Genomic DNA, 26,688 nt, shown 5'->3' with positions numbered 1-26,688 from the left:
CCAAACTTCCTCCTTGGGAAAGTCATAAAGTGACCAATTTGACTTGATTCCTGAGTTTTCACACAAGGCCAGGTCGAGTTGGAAGGATTATTTCCCTAGTAAATGGAATCCTTTGCTAACTCCATTGTGTATTTATTACAGATATCTTTGCTTTGAAAAAAAAAGGTTTGCTGTTCTGAAATATTAAAGTGTCACACAATAGAAAACAGAAGAAATCTGTAGAGAAGTCTTTCACAGCACTGGGTGTTCAATACACTGCATCAGCAGGGACCGAATTCTAGCACTGTGGGAGAAAATAAACAGAAATAAAACTTTCTCAGGAGCCAAAATTGTCTCATAGTAGAAGCATAAACCAAAACCCCTTTGGGAGCCACTTAAAAAAAAAAAAAAAGGAGGAAAATCAAATTATGATGAGAAAAAAATATAAAAGGCAGACACAGGGAACTCAAATACTCAGTTCCAATAAGAAACAAACAAACGAAGAAGTGAAAATGAATCACTGGGGATTATCAAAGTATGACGCGAGGTCACGGAAACGCCTCTGCGGTTAGAACGCGCCCCGCGCGCAGTCAAATAAACAAAGCGTTGCGTAACCCTCCAGAAAGTCTTGTAATTCCTCAGGCCTGGGTTACTGTGCGCCTTCGGTTCACTCACGTCCAAGAGCAGAGGCAGGCGAGTGATCCTCTGCATGGGCAGGATGAGGAAGGAGATCATTGGGAGGCTCCTGCAGTCTGGGTGGCCCTCCAACCTGGTCAGTACCTCTTTGAAAGCAGAATTCTTGGCACCGCTGAAAGTAAGAAGGCCGAGTCAGAGGAGCAGGGGAGAAAGAGAGAAGGTCTCTGAGGAAGACATCTGTTTTGAGTGCGTTCGTTCGTTCGTTCGTTCGTTCGGTCACTCACACCAGCTTCTGCAGTGTTCTCTGCTGGTACACCTCATTGGAGCAGTACTTGATGTAAGGGTCGAAGGTTGACTCGGCGTGCTTGCAAACAATGTCGCTGATGTCATCGATGACTATGCTCTGTTGGTGTCTGTCCTCCAGCTCCTTAAAGAACCTGAGACACGGTTGTAAAAAAAAACAAAAGAAAAACAACTAAAGGTTAGTAGGTCATGAGCTGCCACGACAGAATGACATCGAGTCATGAACCCAAAGGAGGAAAACACGCAACGGACTAATGGACGCAAAGTCAAGATAACGAGACGACCTGCCAACGTCTTGCCTATAAAAGCTTGCAGTAAGATCACGAAGCGGAACTCCCCGACACTAAAAATAGATAAAAGCCAAGCAGTAACCATGACATAGATGCGTTTCCCCTTCCAAAGCACCAACAGATGGCAGTCGGGTTAATGACACGCCATTTGTCCGACTTCAAGAGAGTCAGTGTTTTTGCTCGCCCTAGCTTAGGTGCCAAACAGGAAGCGGGGATACAGACACAGGATGCTGCCCTTGACCTGCTAGACCTGCTGGAAAAGCAGACGAGCAAAAACTAGTTCCTTCACTCAACAGACCCATTGCAGGTTTTGTTGGGTTTTTTTTTGCTGTATATGGGAAACAGTACTTCTTGTGACTATGTGGTCGTTTGCTAATGTCTAATTTTGTTCTTTCCATGATGTCTTGGTGGCCATGAGTCCTAACCCTCTGCCCCCCATGTCCTAAATTAAGGACTTTAAGAGGATCGAAGTTCCAAAAAGTGAGACCAATAAGTCCAAACTGCTACAATAAATTGCTGGAGTTAAATTAGCAAGCGAACAACGACATTTGCAGAACCACTACTGACAAAGAGCACAAATTAAACCACGTCCTGAATCTCATTAAATGTTCCTGTCCCAGTTAAACGGTCAGATTTCATGTAAAACTTTTATTAAGTAAGCCATACCAAAGGAAAAATACACAAACAGGAACCCGCCTGTGTGTAAAGGAAGCAGGGGGGAAAAAAAGGCACACACACAAACACACGCCCTCACACACTCTCCAAGATACAGACTACACAGCATCCTGGCTGCAGACAGATATTGCTCTCTTGTTTTGAAAAACAAAACTTCAAATTCGAAGTAAAAGATGTTGCTTAACCGGTGATGCAGGGAGCAAACGCACGTTATCGTGTGCGGGCCACGAATATGTATGACGAACAGAAGTGAGATGGGTCGCAGCGTGTCTACGCAGTAGATGGAGTGATACTGAGTCATTCAAAAATGTAGCAATACATTTCATCAAGGCAGTTTTAACTAGTATGATTTCATGCACGGAAATTATTTATTTATTTTTTTTAAAGATGAGCGGGTTGCAGATCTGCTTGACAAGATGTAGCAAGAAAGACTCAATGGTCTGCCTGCACCATCAGTCTAAAAATGGCCTTTTAGCAGATGGATATTTTGACAGCGTGTCATGGGTAAATCTGTAGACCAAAATTCAATTACACACCCTAAGAGAAAAGCTGATGTGTTAAAGAACAAAATAACCGTGTGCTTTTTCCCCCCCTGAAGTTTCCATTTTTTCATTTTATGTGGCAATTCAATGGTCACTTAAAGTCACCCAGTACTTGGACAGGCCAGTAACCAAAGGTTGAAATGCTGGCTGTGTATATTAGAGTTCAGCTTTATGACATTCTGACAATATTCACTTAACACTAAACTTGTAAAAATGACTGTAACATACTAATTGATATACTTGAAGTGTGTCAATTGCTTTTTAAAAGACTGAGTAAAGGAAAATCCAACATGGGATTCCACAAGACTCCGTTGTCAGAGCCTCTTTTATTTCATATCAACATTATCGTCATAGCTCACACTTTTATGTCAGTGACATAACTTGACATGTCTGCGCTCTACACGGCAACACTCCATTAGAGTCGCTGAATGAGTGGCTCCAAAATAATGTGTTGATTGTTGGCACAATAGCAAATTTTGCCAGGCGATAAATTGTCCCAGAACTTATTGCGATAAACGATAATATTGTTGTTTTGAGACAATTTTCAACTACCTACCTACAACAACTATTGTAGTAACAATGGAAGAATAATGCAAGAACATATTCTCAAGGATCAATAAACTTTAAATTTTTGATGAACATTTAAACATTGTAACTGGAAGACATTTTAAATATCTAAAATAAATAAACAGAACAACAGAAACGACAAATAAAATGAATTTTGAAGTCTCTGTAGACAGAATTGTTTTTCAAAAAAGGGCTAATTGAAACCAAAGACTGAAGACGAGTTTTGGTGAAAAGAAAGAGAAAAGAGGAAAACGATGAATCAAACAAATGAAAATGATTGCATTTGCTTTAGTTTATCATGCGATTAATTGATTTATTGTTTATTGCGACAGGCCTAGTTCAGAATGCACTTAATTTAACAAAGAAAAGACAAAGGTTGTTTTTTTTGGCCCCAAAAATGTTGAGATTAGCACTCAGACTCAATGGGACTACATAAGCTACACAGCTTTATAGATTAGTGTCATGAGGTTTTTACTGTTGTGTACAAGTTGCAAATGTTTTCCAATGAGAAAGTTAAGGGTTTTGCTATTACCAATCTTCATTTGTTCTTTCTTTCTTTAAAGTACCTGTATTTTTCCCTTTTGTAATCCACCAGAGAGAGAGAGAGAGAGAGATCACATCTACAAGCAACTCTCTGAGAATCCTTTTATAGAAACAACAAATAACTCAACAAAGCAACTGCAGAGGGAGCAAAGATTTCCACGGTCTCAGCTTTCGTAGCCTCTAATGGATGAGTGTTTCCACTCATTTATGAGATAAATGGAAGCTCATCGTGACCTCAGCCAGGAATTTTTCAAAACCGGTCTGAACTCATGAGCTAATAAACCATAACAGACAGCTTAACCCAAATATTTCCTCGCAGCTAATTGTAGTGAATACTTTGTGTCATAAAAATGGAAGCCGGCTCTCTTGAGTTCTCAATCCTCTGTCAGTCACTGAAGGCCTGGTTCTGAGTCGAATGAGAAAATAGCAAGCGATGGCATTAAAGCAGAATGCTTGTAGCATGAAATAATCAGAATTGGCTAGTGACTATTTACTTTTTATTTACTCAATTACATTTACTCGAGTAACTTTTTTGAAAAAGTATTTTTACTACGCTGCGGTTTTGACTTCTACTTGAGTAATTTTATTACGAAGCATCACTGCTCTTACTTGAGTAAAAGTAGGAGAAAGAGTTTTTCATCCACTGGATGAAAAACAAACATGTTTAAACCAAAAACTCGCCAGACAAAACACACACAGCTGCAGTTTTTGTTAAAGTTTGTTTTTTCTATTGAAAGAAACTGATTTGAAAAAAAAAAATCTTTTGCCTGATTTTGTTATTTTTTGTTACTCATTTAAATTATTGTCATTTTCATCCTTAAAATGCCAAAATTTACACGTAACTTTATATTTTGGTCCGTCTGATTATGTAATTTTTAAATATTAAAGAATCGAGTTTGAGTAGATTATTTACCAAATACTTTTTTACTCTTGAGTAATTTCTTGGACAGCTTCTTTTATGTTTTACTTGAGCAGAAGCATTTCGAAGTACTGCTACTCTTACTTCAATCACTCAATCAATCAATCAAATTTTATTTGTATAGCACATTTCAGCAGCAAGGCATTTCAAAGTGCTTTTACTTGAGTACAATTTTTGGATACTCTGCCCACCTGTGGAAATAATACTCATTTAAGCAAAAACATCTTCTCATCTTCTCGTAGGAGTAAACGAACGGTTCCCCGAACAACGCCAGACGTACTTTTTGCTAGCCTCGCAGACGTCCAAGATGTTGGAGAAGAGGTGGTGGTGTTCGATCTTGGTCATCGCCTCACTGAGCTCCGGTGAGTTCTTGAACATACGGATGAGAATCTCCAAGCTGTGGAGGTAGGAGTGCTCCGATGAGATCAATTCGAAGATGGCCTTAGAAAAAAGAGAGCGAGAGAGAGAAAAGCAACACAGATGAAACCTGATGGGATGAAAAGCGAGAGCTTCAGCGAGCACACGGGGTTCAGGTTCACACAGGTTCCCCTGGGCTCTGTCGTCGACACGACTCGCATACCTGCAGACTTTAGTCACGTCTGGAATGTCAAAGCAAACGATATTCACCCAAGAAGACCTTTGAACCAGTTGTGTCTGTTTTAAAACTGACTCCCATACTCATAATTCATTGCGGTAAAAGAGCATCTCTCTAATTGTTCTACTTTAATGGGGTTTTTTTTTATCGTTGTGACACAAATCACGCGTACGAACGGACATCTTATCCCAGTTTTTAAGAACACTTGAGATCATTTTGTGGTAAGGAGAATAAAACACAAGTCTTACCTCTTGTCTTTTGCGTTCCTCCTGACTCAGCTGGTCAGCCAGACCATTTTTCTTTACCTAAACGAAAAGTAAGATTCTTCAATTAGGACTCTTCTGATTGAATGGTTAAGCGTCGGCTGGCGTTTGCAAAGTGCATTCACGAGAGAGCCGCTTGTTAAAATGGGAGTATTTGGCACAAATTCATTCATTCACTCACTCATTTCAAATGTACTAACTGTAGTTACAATACAACAAATGCAACAATTGTAAAAAAAAAAAAAAAAAAAAAAAAAAACAGTAATAAAGAAGGAAATGGCTTGACCCAAATAAATACCACGGCAACAAATCCAACAAATAAACATTTTCATCCATCCATACCTGTCTGTCCTTGCGGGGTTAGTGGGTGGACTGGTGCCCATATTTAGGGGTTCATTTAATTCTCAATCCTATTTTTTAATTAATGATATTTTTTTTAATTTCACTTTTCAGTAAAATACAAGCAAACTAGTATCTGGAAATGGACTAAGAGTGGAACAATACTGAACTTTTCAGCCTTAAGTGAAAAATATGCATCAGCCAGAATGAGACTGTAAGTGGCATTGAAAACCTCATTAAAAAACACTATGGTTTCACTAGCACAGTGATTTAAAAAGAAAAAAAAACCATACACCATAATGGGACTGCTTTCATTAAGACACATTGCCCACCAGCTCTTTGCTTGCCAGCTCTAGTTTTAAAGGAGTTATAGGTCACAGAGTGGGTCAGGGTCAGGGTGATGGGTAGTTTCCACACCATGAGTGACTGTTTTTCACAAAAGAAAGTATGCACAAACAACCCAACTAGACTTTTCTGTAAGTACAAAAATACCCTCCAGCTGACAAGCTAAATGCAGCAACAGGTGCAGGAGGTTTCAACACCGCTTCACTATATCCTAGCTACCAGCTCTAGGCAAACGCCTAGGTTGCTGTAGGGTCAACCAAAGCAAGCATGGTTCCTTCTCTTCTTTCACCTCATTCCATATAGGTAACATTACACCTAAATAAGCATTATACTTTCTTCCAGGCCTCATTCCTGACAAGGTATTCTCTTACTTCCGCCAACGTCTCAGCCTGTTTGGATCTGAAGTGAACGGAAGTGAAACCGCCTCCTCCAGAAGCGGCGTCAGCTCTGTGGCAGTATCTGCCCTGCAGTCTTTGAGCCAAACGACAAGAACAAACAATCCCGTAGATGGTCAAACATCTTCAGCGGTCTTTCAAGTTCCCTTCACACGCACAGATATCAGTTTTATGATTTATTATTTATGCTCTGTGTTTTGACCACTCTCCACTTCCCCGTTTTAATATTCTTTGGGCAAAGGCGACAACCTTCCAGGCAGCACCAGGTGAATTTACCGTCATTTGTACAGTACAGGGTGTGACTGGAACACAATCAATTAGGTCTCATCATATAAGATGAACCTGTTTTATTTGCTCAAGGTTACACCGCAGGTCTTAAACTCCAGGTAAGCCCCGCCTTCTGAAGCTTTTAACAATCCTGGAACATCATAATTTCTGGGATTTGATGTCCCATTTAAGTTTCTAAAAAGAAAAGAGAAAAGACGCGTAAGAGAAGGGCAGGGCTGAGTGAGATGTCTCGATAAGCTGTGACTCACTTCAAGACAACCTGTACATCTGGTTCTTGGAATCAAACTGAACTAAGCTTTCCATTAACACACCTGGATCCAATGATGGCTCATTAGAAGGCCTAAGAAGAACATTGACTTGCTGAAAAGGTTGTTATTACCACCATGGAGAGAACTAAAACATGCAGGATGCCGGCCCTCTTTTTTTCTCCCAAATTCGTTACAATACACAACTAAAAGCACAGATGCATATGATTTCGGGCTGCACAGTGGCGCAGTTGGTAGCGCTGTTGACTTGCAGCAAGAAGATCCCCAGCCCGGGGTCTTTCTGCATGGAGTTTGCATGTTTGCATGCGTGGTTTCTGTGCATGTGTGGGTACTCTCCGGCTTCCTCCCACAGTCCAAAACCATGACTGTTAGGTTAATTGGTCTCTCTAAATTCTCCCCAGGTAGGCACCAGCACTTCTCCCAACCCTTCTAAGGGACAAGGGAGTACAAAAAATGGATGAATGGATGCATATGATTTCACATGCTTTCACAAGTTAGCTGGAGTTCATATGTAGTCATTTTACTTGACTGGGCATTATCTGGATTGGAGTGTGCTCTGATAGTGTATCTATCAGAGCAGACACAACTCCCTGCACACCTCAGAGACAAGACTGTGTCAAGGTCACCTCTGAGAGAGAAACAAGGCATTGGGTATCCCGAAAAAGCGATACAGTCTCCGCTGTTCAGAAATGGAAGACGTTTGCAACCACCAGGAACCTCCACAGATCTGGCAACCCGACCAAACTCAGAGGTCACTCAGGCAAAGCTCCAGTACTCCCTTGTGGGGGTGTAAGAATCGATTTTAAGTTTTAAGTTTAACCCTTGTTGATGCGCATCACAATCCAATTTTCAAGAGTGGCCAGATGGAAGCCACTACTCACTAAAAGCCTCATGGAAACCTGCTTAAATTTAGCCAAAATGCTCCTGCCAGGTCAGACAGAACAAGAACAAAGAATATGGTTTTTGTTCTGAATTCTAAGAAACCAATCATCAAGAAAGAATAGGTACCTGGTTGAAGCCATCCCTTCTGTGAAGCATGGTAGTGGCAACGTCATGTTGTGGGAAGGGGTTTTTTTGTGGCGGAAAATGGTCTTAAAAATTTCAATCAAGTGAAGAAAACCTGCTCCAGAGTGCTCTGGAGAGAAGGACAGCTTGAAGGACAGCCAAGATTATTTCTTTTAAAAAGGGTGTTCATTTAAGTGACCTAGCCAAAGGATAGTCACTTAAAGACTAAAGACAATTGAACATCTCTGGAAGGGTCTAAAAACACTGCAGATACACTGCCCATTCAACCAGACTAAGCTGTAGATGATTGGTTGACAGAATGCTCCATAACATTTGTGCTGAGCTTAAAAAACACATACCCCAAAAGTCATACGGCTCAGTTTGCTGCTAGAGGTGCGATAATACTGTATTCTTCCTTGGGTGTGAATACTTAATAAACCCAGGAGTAACAAACTCTTGAAAAAATTTATTCTTGAAAAATGCAGCTTTAAAATATGGGGAAAACTGAAGAGTGGTGGCTCTTTAAATACCAGCAACCGTTTTGGTTTCTAACTTGCCAGTAATTCCTCATTCATTAGAGTCTGCACAGCAATATTTGAAACTGATACTAATTAACTCCAACACCCAGCTTTCATCCCAAGCTTGCGCAACAAACGAAAAAAAAAAAAAAACAGATGATGAAATGGGTTTGGAATGATTTAATAAGAAAAAAAAAACAAAACAATAAATTAGCCGACTCAGTTCAGCTTCCGATATCCCTCTCAGAAGATTCCAATCCGTAACTATATTACACAACGGAGGATCATCCCACATATTCCTATGGGGAACATTTTGAGCATGTTTGCAGCGTGAGTATCAAGGGTTTGTCAGCTCACTGGCAAGGCGCCCAGCAGCAGTGCTTCCAAGACTTCCTCTGACTCTGACGGACCGTCTGCCTCTGTGTCCTAGAGTGAGCGCACTCACTGATAAACAGCGGGTCCCCGAGAAAAACAGAGGCAAGTGGGAGGATGGGTATGAAATAAGGCTCAACTGGTTGCGACAGCATTCTTTGGAGCACTAGGATTCCAACACTTTGCAACCACAGCAGCCGGATCGTGAGTACTCAGGGTGTAGAGACAGGGTATAAGCTCCACACAACTGCTGTGGGATGGCGCGTGTGTATGTGTGTGTTATGTCTAACCACGCTCAGTTGGCTCCAAGAGGTACGTATGGGCCTGTACTGCACAACGATGCCTTGATCGGGCTTGGGTCCCCTTGAATCAGCATCCTCATCGGAGTCATTATGCAGGGCCTTCTCCTGGTAGTTCTGGTAGAGCTCCTCTTCTGAAATGTGTTTATTTTTGCGACAAAAAAACAATGTTTGATTTCAAGGTGAATTGACATTCAAACGGTGGGATGCATGAAAAACAAAATGACCCAAAAAGACAGGTGTTACCTTCACTGTCAAATGTCCGTTGAGACGTCAACTTCTTCCTGTTTGGAATCTGAAAGTGGAAAAGAAAAACCACAATCAACTTAAACTGTGGCGTACCAAGGAAGCATGTATCTACATGTATCTACATTGTGGACACGGTGTCTTATTACATCATGACTGCCAACAAACAAGTTAATTGTTTTCCTACAGGGCTTTGTCCTAATCCAAGCTTGAACCACAATGGTCAGCCTGTGTTGTGGTTTTGTGATTCAGACTTTATCCCCCTCCTGATCATGTAAGTTTGTGTCAAAGCAATCTTTGTGTACAACAGTACGTTAAGCCGTTAGAGAGGCCGCGATTAACCCAGTCAATAAATCTCAACCAGCTACAACAAAGAAACAAAAAGTATTCAATAGATTACCAAAGTTCACAGGGGCTACTACTTGTTGACTACAGAGTGAAGTAAAAGGAGTTTTGCGACACGTTTGATCTGCACGCACCTAACTAGAGTGGCTCCTAAATGTTCATCCACCTGTTAAAATGCCAGGTTTTTTTTGCTGCATACATGAAAATGTACTTTTTACACAGTTTTCCTCTTATTGTGTCCGATAGCCAGTCAAATTGAAGAACACAAATATATCACAGGGGAAAAAAACAAGTAATAATTGTAACAACCTTGTTGCATAAATGTGCATATCCTGAAAACAATACTTGCTAAAGTATCTTTTAATTTAAAAAAAAACACTTTTGTATTAAAGTCTTCTTTAGCACGTCTATGCAACTTGGTAATATTTTTCCGTTCTGCTGTGCAAAAGTTTTCCAAATCTATCTTTCTGTTGAAAGAAACCCTCAACCTACTGCTACTAAAACAACAATTCACTGTTAGCAAAGTGTTGTTTGCGTGCCCCTCTCTTAAGAGTTAACTTACATATTACATTTTTCCTCTTTAGGGTACCCCAAATATATTCATTATCAGTTCATGAATAGATTGGCCCACCTTGCTTTTCTTGTTGCTTTTAGTTTTATCCATCCGAGGGCTAGAAGACTTTGAAATCCTGGGGCTGGCAGCTTTTGGTGCTTCGGCACTTGTTGGACTTAAGGTGGCAAAGTTTGTTGAGCTGGTGGGTGAACCAGGGTTTTCAAGCCCTTCCATGACAGGCATCTTTAACTCAACCGAGGAAACGTCCTTGTCTACTTCACTCACAACTGCCCTCCTGTAAGACGTACTCCTCAAACCTCTCCGTAATGCCCCTGGGCTTTCGTTCTCTCCCTCTGCCTCTTCGGTGTGGCCCCCTCCGGTAGAAAAGTAACCTCCTGCTTCCACCATGCTAAGAACTTTCATTGCTCGTTTGGAATGGTCCAATCCCAGCCGTTGGGTCCCAGTAGGAGGCGCCTTGGTTTGTCGGATACCGCATGCCAGTCCTTTGGGAATAAGCTGCTGGGTGCCCATCTTCAAGGCAGCAGGGCTGTTAGTGCTAAGGACAATGGTGGGACAGGGGGATGCAGTTGGGGAAAGCGACGGTGATGTGGAGAAGCTGGAGGAAGAGGAGGAGGCGTACAGGGTGTCGTATGAGGATGCTGGGGAGGTTGTCTGAGACTGCAATGAATTCCCTCTGTCAGCTGGCGATGGGGAGCGGGGCGTCGGAGGGTCTGAGGAGGTTAAAGATGAAAGGGAGGGGATGCTTGAAGAGGAGCTGTGAGAGGGGGTGAGGGTACCATACCCTGGAGATGAGGAGCTGGATGCCGATGACTGTGAAGACAGCTCGTAGTGGTAGTTATTTGGCGAGTGTGGAGAATGGACGTGTGAAGAACAATTGTCGGTAGGAGTTTCAGGTGAGGGTGTATTTGTCCCAGAGGAGATATGGTCTTTCTCCAAGTCAAGATCAAGAGGGTTTGTGGTCGACCTCTGCATGTCCTGGTGATGATTTTCAGAGCAAACACTTCCATTCTGGTTATTTCTTCTGTTGCTACCTCCATTACACACCCTGTTGTCCAGTGTAGCGCTTTTATCCTCAGCCCTAAACTTGGACAACGAGAAGCGTCCATTGTAGAGGCGCCCAATGCTAATGCTCCGAACGATGCGCTTTTTTTCCGAGGGTCTGTGCAAAACATGCTTTAACACCACAGTGTTTGCATTTAAAGGCTGGGCCGGCTGGCTCAAGGTGAAGGAGCGTCCATCGTCCCCCGCAGGGAAGTCTGCAGTCGTGACCCCGTTTACGTGGTAGCTCGCAGGTCGTGGCTTGAGTTTGTTCAAGTCTTGGGGACCTTCACTGAGGTCTGTGCGCCGCCTCCACAAAGGTGTGATGTTGTTGTTGGATAAATCCACATCATTTCCCAAATCCATGGCTGTTCTTCTCTCTATCTGTGGTGAAACGCTGAGATCTCAGTGCAAAAAAAAAAAAAAAAACACCCTCGGAGTCAAGATTTCCACTCTTGAGATAAACAAAAGAGAGGCACACCAGTCAGTGTCAAAGAGCACAGAAAGTATCCAAATTCACATGGATTACTTATTAACAAGGTTCTGGAGATACCAGCAGCAACCACAGTAAAGACACATCAGTCAGCAAGCTGCTTGAAACTGAAGGAAAGTATGTGAGAACAGTTGACAGTTCTTTTGTACTTGCTCACTGTGGTGAAATGCCCCAATTACAAGTTCCAAACTGGCAAGACAATGTTAGCATCAAGCAATTACTGTAATGCCACAAGGAAAAACTGGTACGAGGCAAGAGTTTAGAGGCTTCTTGAATCTCCGTGAATTTTTAACTAAATGAGGTTCCAGTTGTTTTAATCATGGGCACACCTTCTCCAAAACATTCAGGCAAAAAAGCAGATAGTTACTTTCCACGGGGGGAGGGGGCAAAATCCAACAAAGTTCTCCGGCAGGTTAAAGTCCAACTCACCTCTAATCTGTCGATCTGGGGCAGAACGCGCCCATTGTGCCAGCGCTCTGGGAAACAAACATCTTTATTGAGTGAACCCACCAAGAAGGCAAAATCCAAAAGCGTCCAGACGGTGCACTTTCAAAGCGGGTCTCGTTGTTTAAGTTGCAGAAGTTTTATCTGATCGAGCGGAGACTCCCGAGCGCGCCGCTCCAAACGCGTCCGTGCGCCACTGAGCGCAGAGGACTTTCTGATCCCCGAAAGGAGGAGGAACGGGAGGAGCAGAGTGACAGGAGGAGGAATGGAAAAGGAGGGCGTGCGTGAGTGGCGAACAACAGCACTCCAGTTCGCGACTTAACTTAGGTATGTCCAGTTTCTGCCCCGCCTGCTTATCGAAGTGGATTTCCGAGAACGCGAGATGCGTCCTGCAATGCGATTTCAACGAAGCGCGAAGCCTTAACAGTCGATTCAAAGGAAACGCGGAGTATAAAACGCCGTGTGTGTCATAGTTTCGCAGAGTTTATGGAACCGTCCAAAAGAACAATAAAGTAAAAACCTGGAATATTTTACGGTTTACTGATCTGAAATGATTTTTGAAAATGAAACTACTCTTAAAAGTTGTTCATTGGAGAACAAAACAAAATGAATTTTTTGTCGTTGTCGAAATATACATTGCCTTACATTCTGACAGCGTTTTTCCTTCCAAATAATAACATAGTATATTGATAGTCAAACAATCAAATACATAAGTAGAAATAGAAATATATACAGTACAGACCAAAAGTTTGGACACACTTTCTCATTGAATTCAATGAGAAGGTGTGTCCAAACTTTTGGTCTGTACTGTATATATACAGTCTGTACTGTAAATATATATATATATATATATATATATATATATATATATATATATATATATATATATTGACCTTTTTTTATTCTCTAGCACACACTATTTCAGCCCACATCTGTTTTGAGCGTTTATGAATCGCCCCTTCATTATATCTTCTGTTTACTGCAGTATAAAGTGACACCCTGCCCAAAACATTTGCAATGGAGATTTTGTTCTTGAGTTTTTGTGCTTCTTTTGACTGCATTGCAAGAGCAGCTAATGTTCTTCTTCCAGTTTAGTTGCGTTTTGTCGCCCTCTCCTGGTCATTTTTGGGTATATGAGTTTGTTTTCTATTGCGTTATTAAGCACGTTGCAATAATAATAATAATAATAATAATAATAATAATACATACTAAAAGTAGCAGCGTACATGTAACTGATCAGTTTGCCAGTCCTTTGTGGCACTTGAGTTAATGTTAGATGTAAATTAAGACCAGATCAGTTTTTGATCTCTTGAAAGGAAAAATATTTTTTACTCTCTTATCATGAAACTAGGGTATAGTTTCCTTGCATGCCTGGACTCAGTGAGAGAGTTTCATGTCAATTTCACCTTTAAAAGATATTTATTTTGAAAATTGGTGACAGCGCGTTAAGTTCTTGTTAGATACTTTAGGCTATTCGGGCTCGTTCAATAAATTTGAATATTATTGAAAAGCTCATTTTATTTCAGGAACTCTATCATTAATTGAACACATTATGTAGATTAATTACACACACGGATGTTTGATATCCTTGTTACTTGTGATGATTTTCCTCTAACGGTTAATAAAAACGTGACATTTAAAATTAGAATATCGCATCAGACCATTAAAAAAGTTCTACTTTTAAAAACAGAAATGTGAGCTTAATGAAACATATGCCAAAAAGTTACTTAGAGGTTATTATTTTCAAAAGGTCCTTTTAATCTGATAAGACTCATCAAGACATTCTTAATTATTGAGTATGACTGTCGTACCTGTGCTTTAAAAATGGCTGAACAGACCGACGAAAACTGGGCGAGTTTGAGAATATATTGCCAGGAACATAAACCAAAGGTAGGAACATAAACAATGATCACTCACAACGCTTTTATGAAATGCTGAGTGAAGTTTCTAAGTAATGATAGGCTGTTATAACCAAATCTTGCATTTTTACGCAAGAAAATGTCAACCATCCATGAATGCATTTGTGTGGATCGTCTGTCATCCAGGACATAACCATCCCAGTGCTGGTGTTGGTCACGTCTTTAGCTGAACTGATGTTGTTATTCCACGTCTTCATTTTTTTTGTGTTTTCGCATTGGGATTTCTTTCGGACACGGCTCGTGCAGATCCACATCTGGTTAGAACTTGGTAATCGTTCACGGAGTTGATTTTATCTACTTCCAAGAGTGCAAACTCAAAGAAACAAACTTAATTCACTGTTTGTCCCGGTTTGTAAACACGGACAGAGTTTAGTTTTAGGACAAAAAAAGTCAAGCACCAGTTATGTCCTCAGGAAATTCAAGGCTATTGCTTCAAGAGACCAACATCAGCTCAGTGTAGTTGGAAGGAGCCTTTCAAGTGTAAGAGTGTTTGTAGTTTATATGAAATTGTGTCCACATCAGCACCATCTTTGGTGCTACAATCCAACTAGGGATATTATAAAAGGTACAACAACCTCATTGTCCCTTTCTTATAAACATCTCACCAATATAACAGAGAAATCAGCCAAGAAAGCTTGATGGATTTACGGTTTTCATATTCCATTCTAATGAAATGTCTTGTGCAACTTCTCAAATGACAGATTGTGCAACAATGTGTGTGGCAGAAATGTCCCTGTTAAATTAGAGGCACTGCTTCATCTCCATAAACAGATTGTTGATTGAACTTCAAAGTAGATGCCAAATTTTTTGCTGTTTTTTTTTTTCCTTTTCTTAAATCTTCTTATGGTAATATTAACCCCCATTACGTCATATATGTTTACTCCGTGAGCTGGCTTGTGTTACATGCTTTCGGCCACTAAGGGGCGCGTCTATCCCGTTTACTAGCCCGCGGAAAACCTGATGATTTCAGAGAAGACTCATTTCAGAGATTTTCTTGTCCCTTTAAGAGAACATTTGATTTTAGCGTGGCAGTGACACACAGCTAAAACAACAACAACAACAAATAAAACAAGAAATAAAATCAGAAATTCCAAGTTAGGAAGTAGAAAGTAGGAAGGGGTTAAAAAAAAGAAGCAAATAAAGTTGCAAGTATCTGTCACAGCTGGTTAGTTTCTTCATACAGCAGGGAGCTGATTACTATGGTGTCATCAGTAAAGTGAGGGTAATGCTTCATTGTGGTTCATCTTCCAGTCATTCGTCCATTTGCCCTTTCCGTTTGTCTGTCCGTCTAAAGCCACAACACACACAGGATTCAGCCATTTCTTTTCATGTCTGCTTTTCCGTTTGAACGTTTCAACTCTCACACCTGCAGGGTTTCACATGTCCAGGCAGCACACCACGGGAACATCTATTGTGTGTGTTTTACTAGCACATGTAGACCAAAAATAATAGCTTTCTTCTTATTTTACCAACCAGCCGTGTCAAATTGCTGTCTGCAAATACAGATAAAGCAAAGCACAGGTTAAGCCATTAATACATAAGTATTTATTTTCACCTTTTCAACTATTCATAGTTCTTGAACCTTTCCTTTCTTTTTTTCCCCTTTTTGACAGTTTGATATGTTCCCACCATTAACTTCAATGTATTAGGGATTTGATGTGATAGATAAACACAAATCAATTCTCAAACTCCTTTTTTAGAAGCAAATAATGGTGCAAAGGGAGGAAGTTCAAACTTTAAAAAAAAAAAAAAATTAATGTTCCATCCATATTCCTATGAACTCTTATCTTTCCTATCCCAACTGGAGAAAAGTATCCTCACAGCAGGTTGCTGCTGCTCTTCTATGTAAAACTGAATATGCTGAATTGGTTTTTGCACCACACTTTGCATTTTGCATGCAAGTCAAGAGAAGTTACACGCTGGTCTTGTGGCATACTTCAAACATGACTTATCTTCTTGCCACTCTAAGATGCATGATGAAATGTAGTTGCTGCAACGTCGTTATCGCTAGGCCTCTCTGACCTGAGCTGTGGATCACCGGAGCTTATCCTAAATGACCCTGGGGCCTGTAGGCTCCCAAACGATTACTGCTCTGCTTTCCTGGTTTGTCAGTTTACTTGAAGGATCATGTCTTGGTAGGTTTGAGGTTGTTCTCTTTCCGTTTCTGCACGATGAGCTGAACATAGAGCTGTAAGAACTATGTGGTTTCATTACCTAACCCGGCTCCAATGCCGCAAACGTCTCATACCGAGATCAAGTTACCCACAGGTACACTCTCCTTACTGATTAACTGAGTCATGAAGGCAATTGGTTGAACCGGATTTTATTTAGGGGTATCACATTAAGAGGGCCGTTTAAGATTTCAGAGCCAAACCAGAGAACAAGCCTGAAAACTGTGAACAAATTTGCTTCTGTTTCATTTATGAGCAAAACTGTGTTGGTTCAACATATGAAATCTCAATAAAATAAATTTAAAAACAAACTTGGTGAAAATACATTAAAGCATTTCTAGGGATGTGGATACTTTTACAAGACACTGTAAAGTACTTTTAAAAGTAATTCAGCCTCTTTCAGATTTGCTTTGTTTTTGCTTCTTGTCAAACCTCTATGCTTTTTTTTTTAATATCAGTTATTCAAAAATAAAGATTTTATTTATTAAGAAAGATGCAGTCCAAAAGCTACACAGGTATGTCCTTTTCTCCTAGAGTTTTGTAACCTTTGCTGACAAACTGTAATAAAAGGCAATTTCCACTTTATTCTTTCCTATCTTTTCCTTTTAAAGCTTCACTTTTGCTTCGCAGGTCTGCTAATTAATCCGGTGTCCTCCTTATGCTATAATGTCAACAGTTGTGATTTATTATTTTTTTTAAACTCTCACAATGTGAGAAAAGAGATGCTTGGTGTGAGCGTGTAGAAAAAAGTGAGCTCTCCAGAGCACCGTTTCTAGGAGCTTCGAAATCAATCGCATTCTCTTTCTGTGCACAAAATAAAAAGTAGCAGCGGCTTTTACTTGGCATTGACTCACCTTTTCTCTCGTGGGCTGTAGAAAATAAAAACACCGCTTCACATTTGCCCAGGATTGTTGCAGTGAACTGGTTTTCTTTGCCTGTTATTGATATCAGAAGGATTTTCTTAAGGCAAAGACGCAGGCGAGGCTGGAAGAGGAGAAACTGTGTGGTTCTGAATGGTGCGCCACGTTTTGAAATACCGCCTTTACTGATGCTCATGTGAACAGGGATTTATCTCAAACTGATCAAATCTATTTTAACTCTATAACAGTTCCACCTTCCCACCAAATGAGTCATCCCAGCAGTTTCCCTGGTAATGCAACAAGGCCATGCCGCTATTCATAATCGGGTCATTGAATGGCTGACCTGGAGGATACATTTTCTCACTTAGCTCACCGTCGCTAATTTCCTCCTGCGTAGAATACCCGACGAAACATGAATAATTAGATTTACTTAACGCTCTGAAGGCGTTCTCATCAACGGCAGCGAAGTTGGATCCAGGTTCCTGTTCAAACGAGACGTACGCAGCAAACGCTTTAATAGGCTTATAACTGCATTATAAAAACGAGAAGAAAAAAAAATAGAACAATAGTTCTTCGAAGTGCCGAGGATTTACTGCCTTAGCCTTCATTCTTTTGTATGAGTAAGCTGCTTAACCTGAGGCTTTAAGCAGAAGTGGTCACCCCTGCTGCGGGCATTTGCATAAAACCGAGCTTCGAAAAACATTTTCCCTTTTGCATTTTTCACCGTTAACTATAAAATTAGGTTGCGAAACCCCAGACAAATCAGCAAAAATCTTTTGAGGAAAAAAAATGCAACATCCTGCTTAACTTAGAGATTAAGGCACAATTCTCTGATTTCATCACAGTAATTAGAGAACATTTGTCTTACTCTAAGTGAGGGACTGGGTAGTGCGTACGCGTTTCACACACAATCTCCTTTGAACCAACCGTAGAGCTTTTCTCCGTGCTTCGCCGTCTCCACCGCGCTGGTTTCAGAGGCCGAATTGATGCCACGTGTTGGGGGGAGGGGGCATTTATCGTATCGCCTGTCGTTTATTGTGGACACGTTTCTCATTGCTGTGAGAATTTTGATTCATCGTTGGTCGAGATAAAGTCCTCTTAATGGAGTTTAAAAACTGTAAAAACTGTCCGTGTTGCAGGAATTGGTACTTTTACTATTTTCTCCACTGTTTGTTCAATGAGCTCATCAATATCAATAAATTCGAAAATAGGATTAAATGCAGCTTAGTGACACAAATCACACCTTTTTTCATGTGACTGGTGGCTGAAAGAAGATTATTGCAGATGGGAATTTTATTGTATTTGTTTTTGTGTTTTTGGTGATATTAATGCAATCACAGCCACACAGCTACCTAAAAAAAAAAACAACCAATACATAGTTCTTACCAGCATTTCTATCATTATGACAATGGTACCACAGAGTAAGATATATATATATATATACTCTACAATAAGAAAAATCCAGTATATTATGTATGTTGTATAATAATTTGCTATGTTTTCTCCTCTGCTCAGAACTCCATTTTGAGTTTCTGCATTATACACTACATTCCTGAGCATAGTCAGTATTCTGGCCTTTTAAAAACGCGCTCCACACTCTGACCTTTACTCAGCTTATTTCTCTCCTTTTTCTCGCTTCTGCTTTTTCTCTGACTCACGGCTCATTGTACTTCTACTCAGTGGTGCCGTTTGCTCGCCGTCCTTGTCTCGCCCCCACCCCACACAGACACACACCTCCCCTTACCCTTTGCTTCCACCCACGCGTCTCTTCATCCATCCTCTCACAGAACAGAGCTTAGCTAACGACTTTAATTACTGTAACTTTGAATGCTTGAAATATGCGCCGGAGAGGAAATGCAAAGCAGATTAAGGAGCTGTACATTTTATATCCATTTATCAATTATGTTGGGACTTGTGTCCGAAAACAACTGATACAAAAGTTTAGCTGCCCAAACTTTTGCATCACTGCCTATCCATGAACACATATGGGACCAACGCAGGGGGGCATCTGCCACTTATGCACATGTTTGAACCCAAGCTAATCCCCATGGCTACCGACCTTTTGACTAGTCCTGATTGGCCCATGTGGCTGCAGTGACCCCCGTTTGACTCTCCCCTGTGGATTCTCATTGGCTGTGCGCCCCGGAACGGTGATGTCATTGGCTAGTTGCGGTAGATGTGGCGTCGAGATAAACGCTAAAGTGGGCAAGAAGGGGAAATGCAGAATTAGATAAAAGATAAGACTTATATGTATGTCAGCCTCTTTAAGGTTCAACAACACCCACGGTGATTTTCAAATCTATCTATAGTTTATGTTTGGCTGACAACAACTGTGAGGTTAATGTAATTTCTTCCAATGGGTTAGGTAATGGTTTTATCCAGCCAGCTGCTCAGCTCCCAATCACTGGGACATATAAATGCCATAAGAGAAAGTGAGAAAGATGAAAAACAGCTAGAGGGAATATTAAAGCGACATAAACAAACCCCCACCTCACCCCCCAAGTGTAGGGTCAAAGGGCCTGTTACCAACAATAACTCTTACCAGATCATTTCTTTGCTCTTGGCTCTTGATTTCTCCAGGTCCTCGTTTATTTTGGTAGCCCATTAGAACAAGGCCCCAACTGTTTACCGAATATTGACGGATAAAGCTACAAATTAATGGTGACTAATTGGAGACTCACTCAAATCAAAAGGTTAGCGCTGAGAGAGCACAGGACAATTTGGACCCAATTTGTTGGAGCGTTAGTCTCTGCTAATTGATGAGTAAGCTAGTTGTTTTGCAGGAAATTTCACATTTAGAACAGGCCTCCAAAGACAGACAAAAAGTATGCACAGCCCACTAACCTTTTGGCCTTTTGTAACATTACATCTGTTAGATCTATTAAACTGATACAGAGCAATGCATAATTTCCAACATGCTTTGCAAGAGCGAATATGACAAGTGTGGCGTAACAATGTACTCAACCCCCTTGAGCTGCAGAGCCACCATTTGCAAGCTGCAAAATGTGGTTCAACATCCAATTTTTTGCTGTTTTTGATAACCTCTACTTTCTCCTCTATTACGATAAGAAAACTATAAATCAAGTGCAACTCCTGGACTGCACTGTTTTATGAATGTCAGTCAGAAGACAGTATTAGTTTGAGCACTACTGCCAGCACAGATTTAGCAACAGGCTGTAAAGAAGGTGTTGACATAGTAATTATGAAAGTAATTATAAAGGCACTCTGCGAAACCAAAAGAATGAAGCAATCGTTCATCCTTGGGGGAGGAGAGAGAAATCCTTGTTAAATCAAGTGTGCATGAATAATGAATTCGTCATCCTTTATAAAAACACAGATGTTGCTATTGACAAGCACGTTGCGGAACAGATAGCTTTCTGACTAACAGCACGCATTTGAGCAAAGAATAATAGCAAGTACTTGTGTGACTTTTAAGCAGTCATAAATTTAGCTCAGGCAAACGCGCACCCAAAGTGGAATCGATGGATAAAATAAAGCTTTAACCAGCAAAGTCAGATGAGTAATGGATTTCTGTTTCTGCATGCTCTTCCTGTCTCATGCCAACTTCTCTACGCCTTTCTCTCTTCTTCCTGCTGCTGAGTCATCTCCCGAATCCCCCTGCCTTGTCCACTTTCTTACCCCTGCCCCCTCCGTCCCTTCCCATTCCATTTTTTGCCTTCTCTTTAATAAATTATGGCATCTAATTATTCTTCTAAAGGCTGCTCAATGAAGCTGTTATTGAAACAAAACTGAAATGTGTCTTCATCTCGCCGGTCTGCCACCCCTCCAGCAGAGACGTTGTCAGGTTCATCCCACTCCTGAGATGGTTCATATTTGCTCAGGCAGTAACTACACAGTGCTTATGAAATCATTTGTGTCGCAGAATAAAGATAGCAGATTCAAACAATAACTGTGCCCTTCTATCTGAATGTGGCATTTTTGTCACATAGTAAATCTGTGCTTATGGCCTCAGCATATTTGCATGAATGTTTTCCTATATGAATGATATGTTGTTCTTTTTTTTTTCAATTTTGAAAGTCTATAACCCTTCTCACCATAAACATCCAGCATCATTAGCGTTAAGCATAAATTATTGATGTGAAGCAGAATAATGTGAACCTGTCTTTAATTCAGTGCAATAACTGCTTGTTTGCAAAGATAAATTTGAGGATATTCTCTAAAATCTGAGAGGATCTTTTGAATCTAGCAGTATTTTAAAAAAAATATAGAATTAGTTTATTTGGAGCTGTCTAATTTTATGTTTCACTCCCCTTTTATACGCATTTAAACCTTTTTTTCAAATCACATTTTGATATTTTTTAGGTTTTTTTTTTTTTTTTGTCGAGCAAATAAAAATAAAACGTTTCCAAAAAAATTGTTTTTTAAAATTTCCACTTTTTTCAGATGGTATGTGGCCTGTGAGTTCTATCAAAGAAAAAATATTTGCTCACATAAACAGAAAAATCGAAGACTGCTGCTATAACACCTTCGGACAACAATTAAAAATTGAATGCTAATTCAGCCGACATATTCAATTAGAGCCTCCACTCCCGACAAATGTCAAACTGTACCATCAACGTTTCCTTTTTGTGCTGCAAATTTTAAGTCACTATCCTTATTTCAATTGTTGTCTATTGTGAAACTCCTAAACCTTCAGAACTCCCCAAAAGTTTCTAAAGCCGTATAATCGTATTGCACTTATTCTAAGTTTCACCATGAGTTGAACCCCTGCCATAATTCACAGCGAGTGTGTACGAATCAATTAAACTAGAGAGAACATAAATGCTTTTCCCAGCTCAAACAAACCACTCATTCCTCTAATCTGTCAAGTTTCGAAACGCTCCACAATTATTCCTCTGTCACCAAAGATTACAACCGACAGGATTTAATTCAGATGTCCCCGAGGCACACCTCTGTAAGCTTTTAAGTAAACATAGCGTCCGCAAACACAATCCAGCAAACCCCACAGGAAGCAGTGATGGCATCGCTTCCTGAGGATGACTATAGGAGGAACGACGACTGCGGGAAGCGAAAACCAAACGCGTGGGTCCGACTGCCTTCTTGCTGCTGTTCCTTCTCGCCAGTAAAGAAACACACGATGATTACTAAAACTGCAAAGCGAAAATGTTTTCAGTGAGACGATGAATACTAATATCTCTGGGGCCTCGCATCCGAGGTGTTTACCCTGCAGCTACACATTTGTAATTATATTTGGGGGGATTAGCAGAACGAGCAGAGACCCTGGGCGCTAATTAAAAATAACGGCCTGTTTTGGGGATTTCTCACAACCAAGACGCAACTCTCAAGGCTCGCACCTATGTTTAGTTGATTTATCGATCTTTTCTTAAGCATCAGATACACACAAAGATGCAGCATGTAACCTGCAGCTTCCGTTTGAGTCATCCACTGGAAGGAAGCAAACAGGACAAATGTTGACCTGGAAGTGGGAAGAGGACGACGCGCTTATGGAACGAGTCACGTCATTAAAGCGCCGCTCTGGGAATCAAAGGAAACAAAGGAAGTAGGAATGTTGGCTGTAAAGGGATTGTATGTTTAGACTAAAGGTTGTCAAATAGGACTGAAAAGTATATATATATTTTACTGCTTGAACTCCAAAGTGTCCGCATAGTCCAAACAATCTTTGCCCATCTCCAGTATTGGTGAGCACGCTCAAGGTTTCTTCCTGATAGATGATTATAGAAGCAAAACTGTTATAGCCTTTCCCTTCCAGCACAGTCATTTTTTTCCAAACACTTGGTTATAAGAAATTTGTCGAGATTTGCGTTTATGGGAATACTTGATATTCTTTCAGGACAGCAGTTTGGGGTCCAACACTGATAGTCGAAAAAACCTGGCTCACTTTCTCCTCTCTAATTTATCCCAAATCTCAACCAGGACCCTCCACACCCGACCTTCTCTCTGTTTCATATCTTTAAGGGTCTTACTTTGTGCACAAGATATGAGGGGCCAACGCTGATCCCTCAGAAACAACCCCAACCACATATTGAATTGCATTGAGTGATGTAAGGTTTGGATGAAGTTCCTTGGCCTTGGAAAATCCTTCCATAAAGTCCCATAAGCACCGTTGAGCTAATCTGATGGCCATCCAAAGTTTGGAGGTTGGTAGCTACTCACTATGTAAACCAGTGGTCCCCAACCCCGGGACCAATTGGTACCGGGCTGCGCAAGAAGTAATTCAATATTTCCGTGTTATGTATTGAGTCTGGCGCGCGCGCACCTTCCCCCCCCCACAGCCGCAGCAAATCTGCGGTACTACAAAGGGTGGGGACCATTGCTGTAGACGATTGGCAACTTTTGCACACTATCCCCCTCAGCATCCTGCCACTCTGGCTGAGTTGCTATTGTTCCCAGTTGATAATGGAATGGTTAGCACAGGATATCTTACAAATGGGGGCAGTGCGCTCAGTGTGCCATGTTTTAATTGACTTAACTCTCCAGACAGGTCTGTTCTTTACACTCAGTTTCTTGATTTTATACACCTTTGTCAGAAAGCTAGAAACTGCTGATCAGGCCCAAAATCTGGGTGCAGTGATGGACTCTGACCTGACCCTTTAGAGCCACATAAAGACAGTTACGAAATCAGCTTTCTATCACCTGAAGAACATTTCTACAATCAAAGGACTAATGTCTCAGCTAGACCTAGAGAAACTCATCCATGCCTTTATCTTTAGTTGCACTGACTTCCACTCCAAAGTGCCAAATCACTGAATGAATTAGCATGACAATACATTAAAGATGTCCTCTTGTTGTACCAACCTTCCAGGCCTCTAAGGCTCTTCCAAACATGGAGAAGCAGCATTCAGCTTCTGTGCACTACGAATCTGGAACAAACTTCCAGAAAACTGCATAACAGCTGAAACACTGACTTCCTTTAAATCTGGACTAAAAATCCAGCTGTTTACAGTTGGCTTAGACCCATAATCACTTGGAACATTGACCATCGTATTTGACGTGTGTTGATGATTTTGATGGCGGCACTCGAAAACATTTAGGATTCTGTTACTGGTTTGTCAATTGGTGGCTGTATTATGTTTTTACGACTTTTTATTTTGTGTTTTTGTGACGTAAAGCACTTTGAATTGCCTCGTTGCCTTGTGCTGTGCAGATAAACATGTCTTGACTTGTTTATTGACGTGACTGTAACTCCTAATGGTTGCATTTATAAATGCAATGATGGGTATCTCAATACTTCTGGCAGTGTAGCATGCATATTAAACGACACAGAGTCATGGCACACATATTTTCAGTCTCTCAGTTGAAGGTAAACAACTGTCTACGTGTCTACGTGTTGTAGACAAGCAAAAATACAACACTCCTTCCCTGAGCCCCTCTGCAATTTAAAATCTTAGTCATACCACACCAAAGGCTGTTGTAGCCCCTCCTCCATGTTAAATGCCCTTAGGCAGTTTTCCTTCTCTTTCATTTTTTTTCTTGAATTTTTTTTCAAGGTACTGATGAAGTCTACTGATACAGGTTATTATTATTTACATGCCATGAGTCCAATCTGATCCCACACAACCCTCCTTCTCTCACCCCCCCCCCCCCCCCCCCCCCCCCCCCCCCCAAAAAAAAAACATCTGAAGAAGCAACAAATGTTTTTTTACGTTCCAGACAAAAACGCTTTTCTCAGTCAGAGACAAGTGAGGAAATCATCCATCTTGACTTTGTCGATCTGCCCGACTCGTACGTGCATCACAGTGAACTTGATTGGTCTCACAAAGCCGCTTACCCATCCATCCATCTCACACACCCCACCTCCCTGTCACTCAGACATATATGGACAGACAGGCTTCTCTGAATATAGATGTCGCTCCTTGTCGGCTTTTTTTTTCTCTTTTTTTTCCATCCCACACCTCACAGACCGCCAAAGATCCGCTGTTCCTGAGTTTCCCAGAATACTTCTGAACGACACACGCTGTCCAACGAGTCACGTCTGCAGCTGACAAATCTGGCAGCATCCCGATTATCTGCTCAAATCATCTCCTTCTCAAGCGAGACCCTTTCTGTTTTAGCTATTTCTCTCTCTTTCTCTCTCCAAACATTTAAACACAACATTTTCATTTTGTTGTTGCTGCTGTATTTCCCCTTCTATGGAATTTTTTTTTTCCATGTTAGTCTTGATCCAAGTAACAGCCTACCTAAAAATTGATTCAAAGCAGAAACTGAGGGGAGAAATTCAACCGTCGGTATCTTGTCGCGGCTGTACAACAACTTAAGTAGAATTTATTCATTTAACTAATACATTTAATTTGTTATTCAAAACCGCTCCTGGGCATAATGACAATTTTAGGTCTTGATTAAATGAATGAATGAATCTGGAGGGAATGTCTGGGTAATGCCAATGGGACCTTCCAGCTGAAATAATTTGAGCTCGAGAAATAAGAGGAATCTTCAAAAGAAAAAAAAAATATCGGAAGAGTTTGACGCCGTAATGCAGATTTTCACTCATATTTGGGAGGGGTGTAAATATCTTTTTAAGGCAATGTGACTAAAAAGTCATAAACAGAAACTCCTTTTTATTGTGCTAAACTCTTTTGAGAAAAGTCTGTCTCAAACCTAATATTACTGGTTGACTTAAAAAAACAAAACAAAACAAAAAAAACAACAATTTTAAGTCTAAATCTGCCAGCTGTACGTATCATTTTTTAACTTGAAGTCTCATTAGCACGTACAAAACATTAAATGGACATTTAATTTTGTTTTTGTTTTTTTTTGCGTAGGTGGAGTGCAGTATACACCACGTTCATGATTCTGTGTATTCATCCCCTTGGATATCTAATGTAATGTTCTGTGCCATAATAATGCAGATGGCTGCTCTTCATCTGAGAACAATATGAAACCTCTGCTGACTTACATTTACTACACCCACACAGCAGTAGAGAGAGAATAGACAGACAGACAGACAGTCACTTTTATTGTTCACTATAATAATTTCTCTATAATAATTTCTGTATGTTTCTCTGCCGTGCAATATCAGATGAAATGAAGAGCCTGGGGGTCCAGATCTATTTTTCCTGCTCCTACACATTGTGAGTCATCTAGCCACGCTACGCTAACCCCTCCTTCATCTACCTCTCTCTTAAGGATGGCGCAGTGGAAGAGAGCCTCCACTCCCAGACGAGCTGTTTGACTGTCACCTACACAAGCTAATGGAGCTCTTCAACACGACACCCGACTGCTTTCTCAGCTTGAAACCTGTCAAAGCAAGACAAATTCCCCCCCACCCCCTCCCACCGTTTAGCGATGAACTGCAAAATCCGTGGATCTTACAGAGAGGAGGAGTTGGTCTTTAGTTTCTTCTGGGAGAGACGCAACACAGATTTCTGGAAGACAGCTCGCTCTTAAAATAAAGGTTTACATTTTATGTTTATGTGGATAAGATATACAGTGAAACAGAACTCATAAATGAGCTGTATTAACTGAGGTCCCGTACAGGTG

At 40.8% G+C, this 26,688-nt stretch overlaps 1 protein-coding gene across 1 annotated transcript in view; it reads right to left on the bottom strand.

The window, feature by feature from the left end:
* LOC114161454 (rho guanine nucleotide exchange factor 26) overlaps positions 1 to 12,538 on the bottom strand; it is a 34,306-nt gene extending 21,768 nt beyond the window's left edge. The window contains exons 1-8 of the mRNA XM_028044738.1: positions 12,265 to 12,538; positions 10,362 to 11,796; positions 9,386 to 9,434; positions 9,131 to 9,273; positions 5,298 to 5,354; positions 4,735 to 4,895; positions 900 to 1,052; positions 655 to 787 (exon numbers count right to left, since the gene is read on the bottom strand). Of these exons, the coding sequence (XP_027900539.1) occupies positions 655 to 787; positions 900 to 1,052; positions 4,735 to 4,895; positions 5,298 to 5,354; positions 9,131 to 9,273; positions 9,386 to 9,434; positions 10,362 to 11,708 (2,043 nt within the window). The 5' untranslated portion in view covers positions 11,709 to 11,796; positions 12,265 to 12,538. The remainder of the gene's footprint in view (positions 1 to 654; positions 788 to 899; positions 1,053 to 4,734; positions 4,896 to 5,297; positions 5,355 to 9,130; positions 9,274 to 9,385; positions 9,435 to 10,361; positions 11,797 to 12,264) is intronic.
* Between the last annotated feature and the right edge of the window lie 14,150 nt (positions 12,539 to 26,688).

This window comes from Xiphophorus couchianus, chromosome 18, assembly GCF_001444195.1.
Source record: "Xiphophorus couchianus chromosome 18, X_couchianus-1.0, whole genome shotgun sequence".
Lineage (NCBI taxonomy): Eukaryota > Metazoa > Chordata > Actinopteri > Cyprinodontiformes > Poeciliidae > Xiphophorus > Xiphophorus couchianus.
This window is presented reverse-complemented; position numbering and strand designations above follow the sequence as displayed.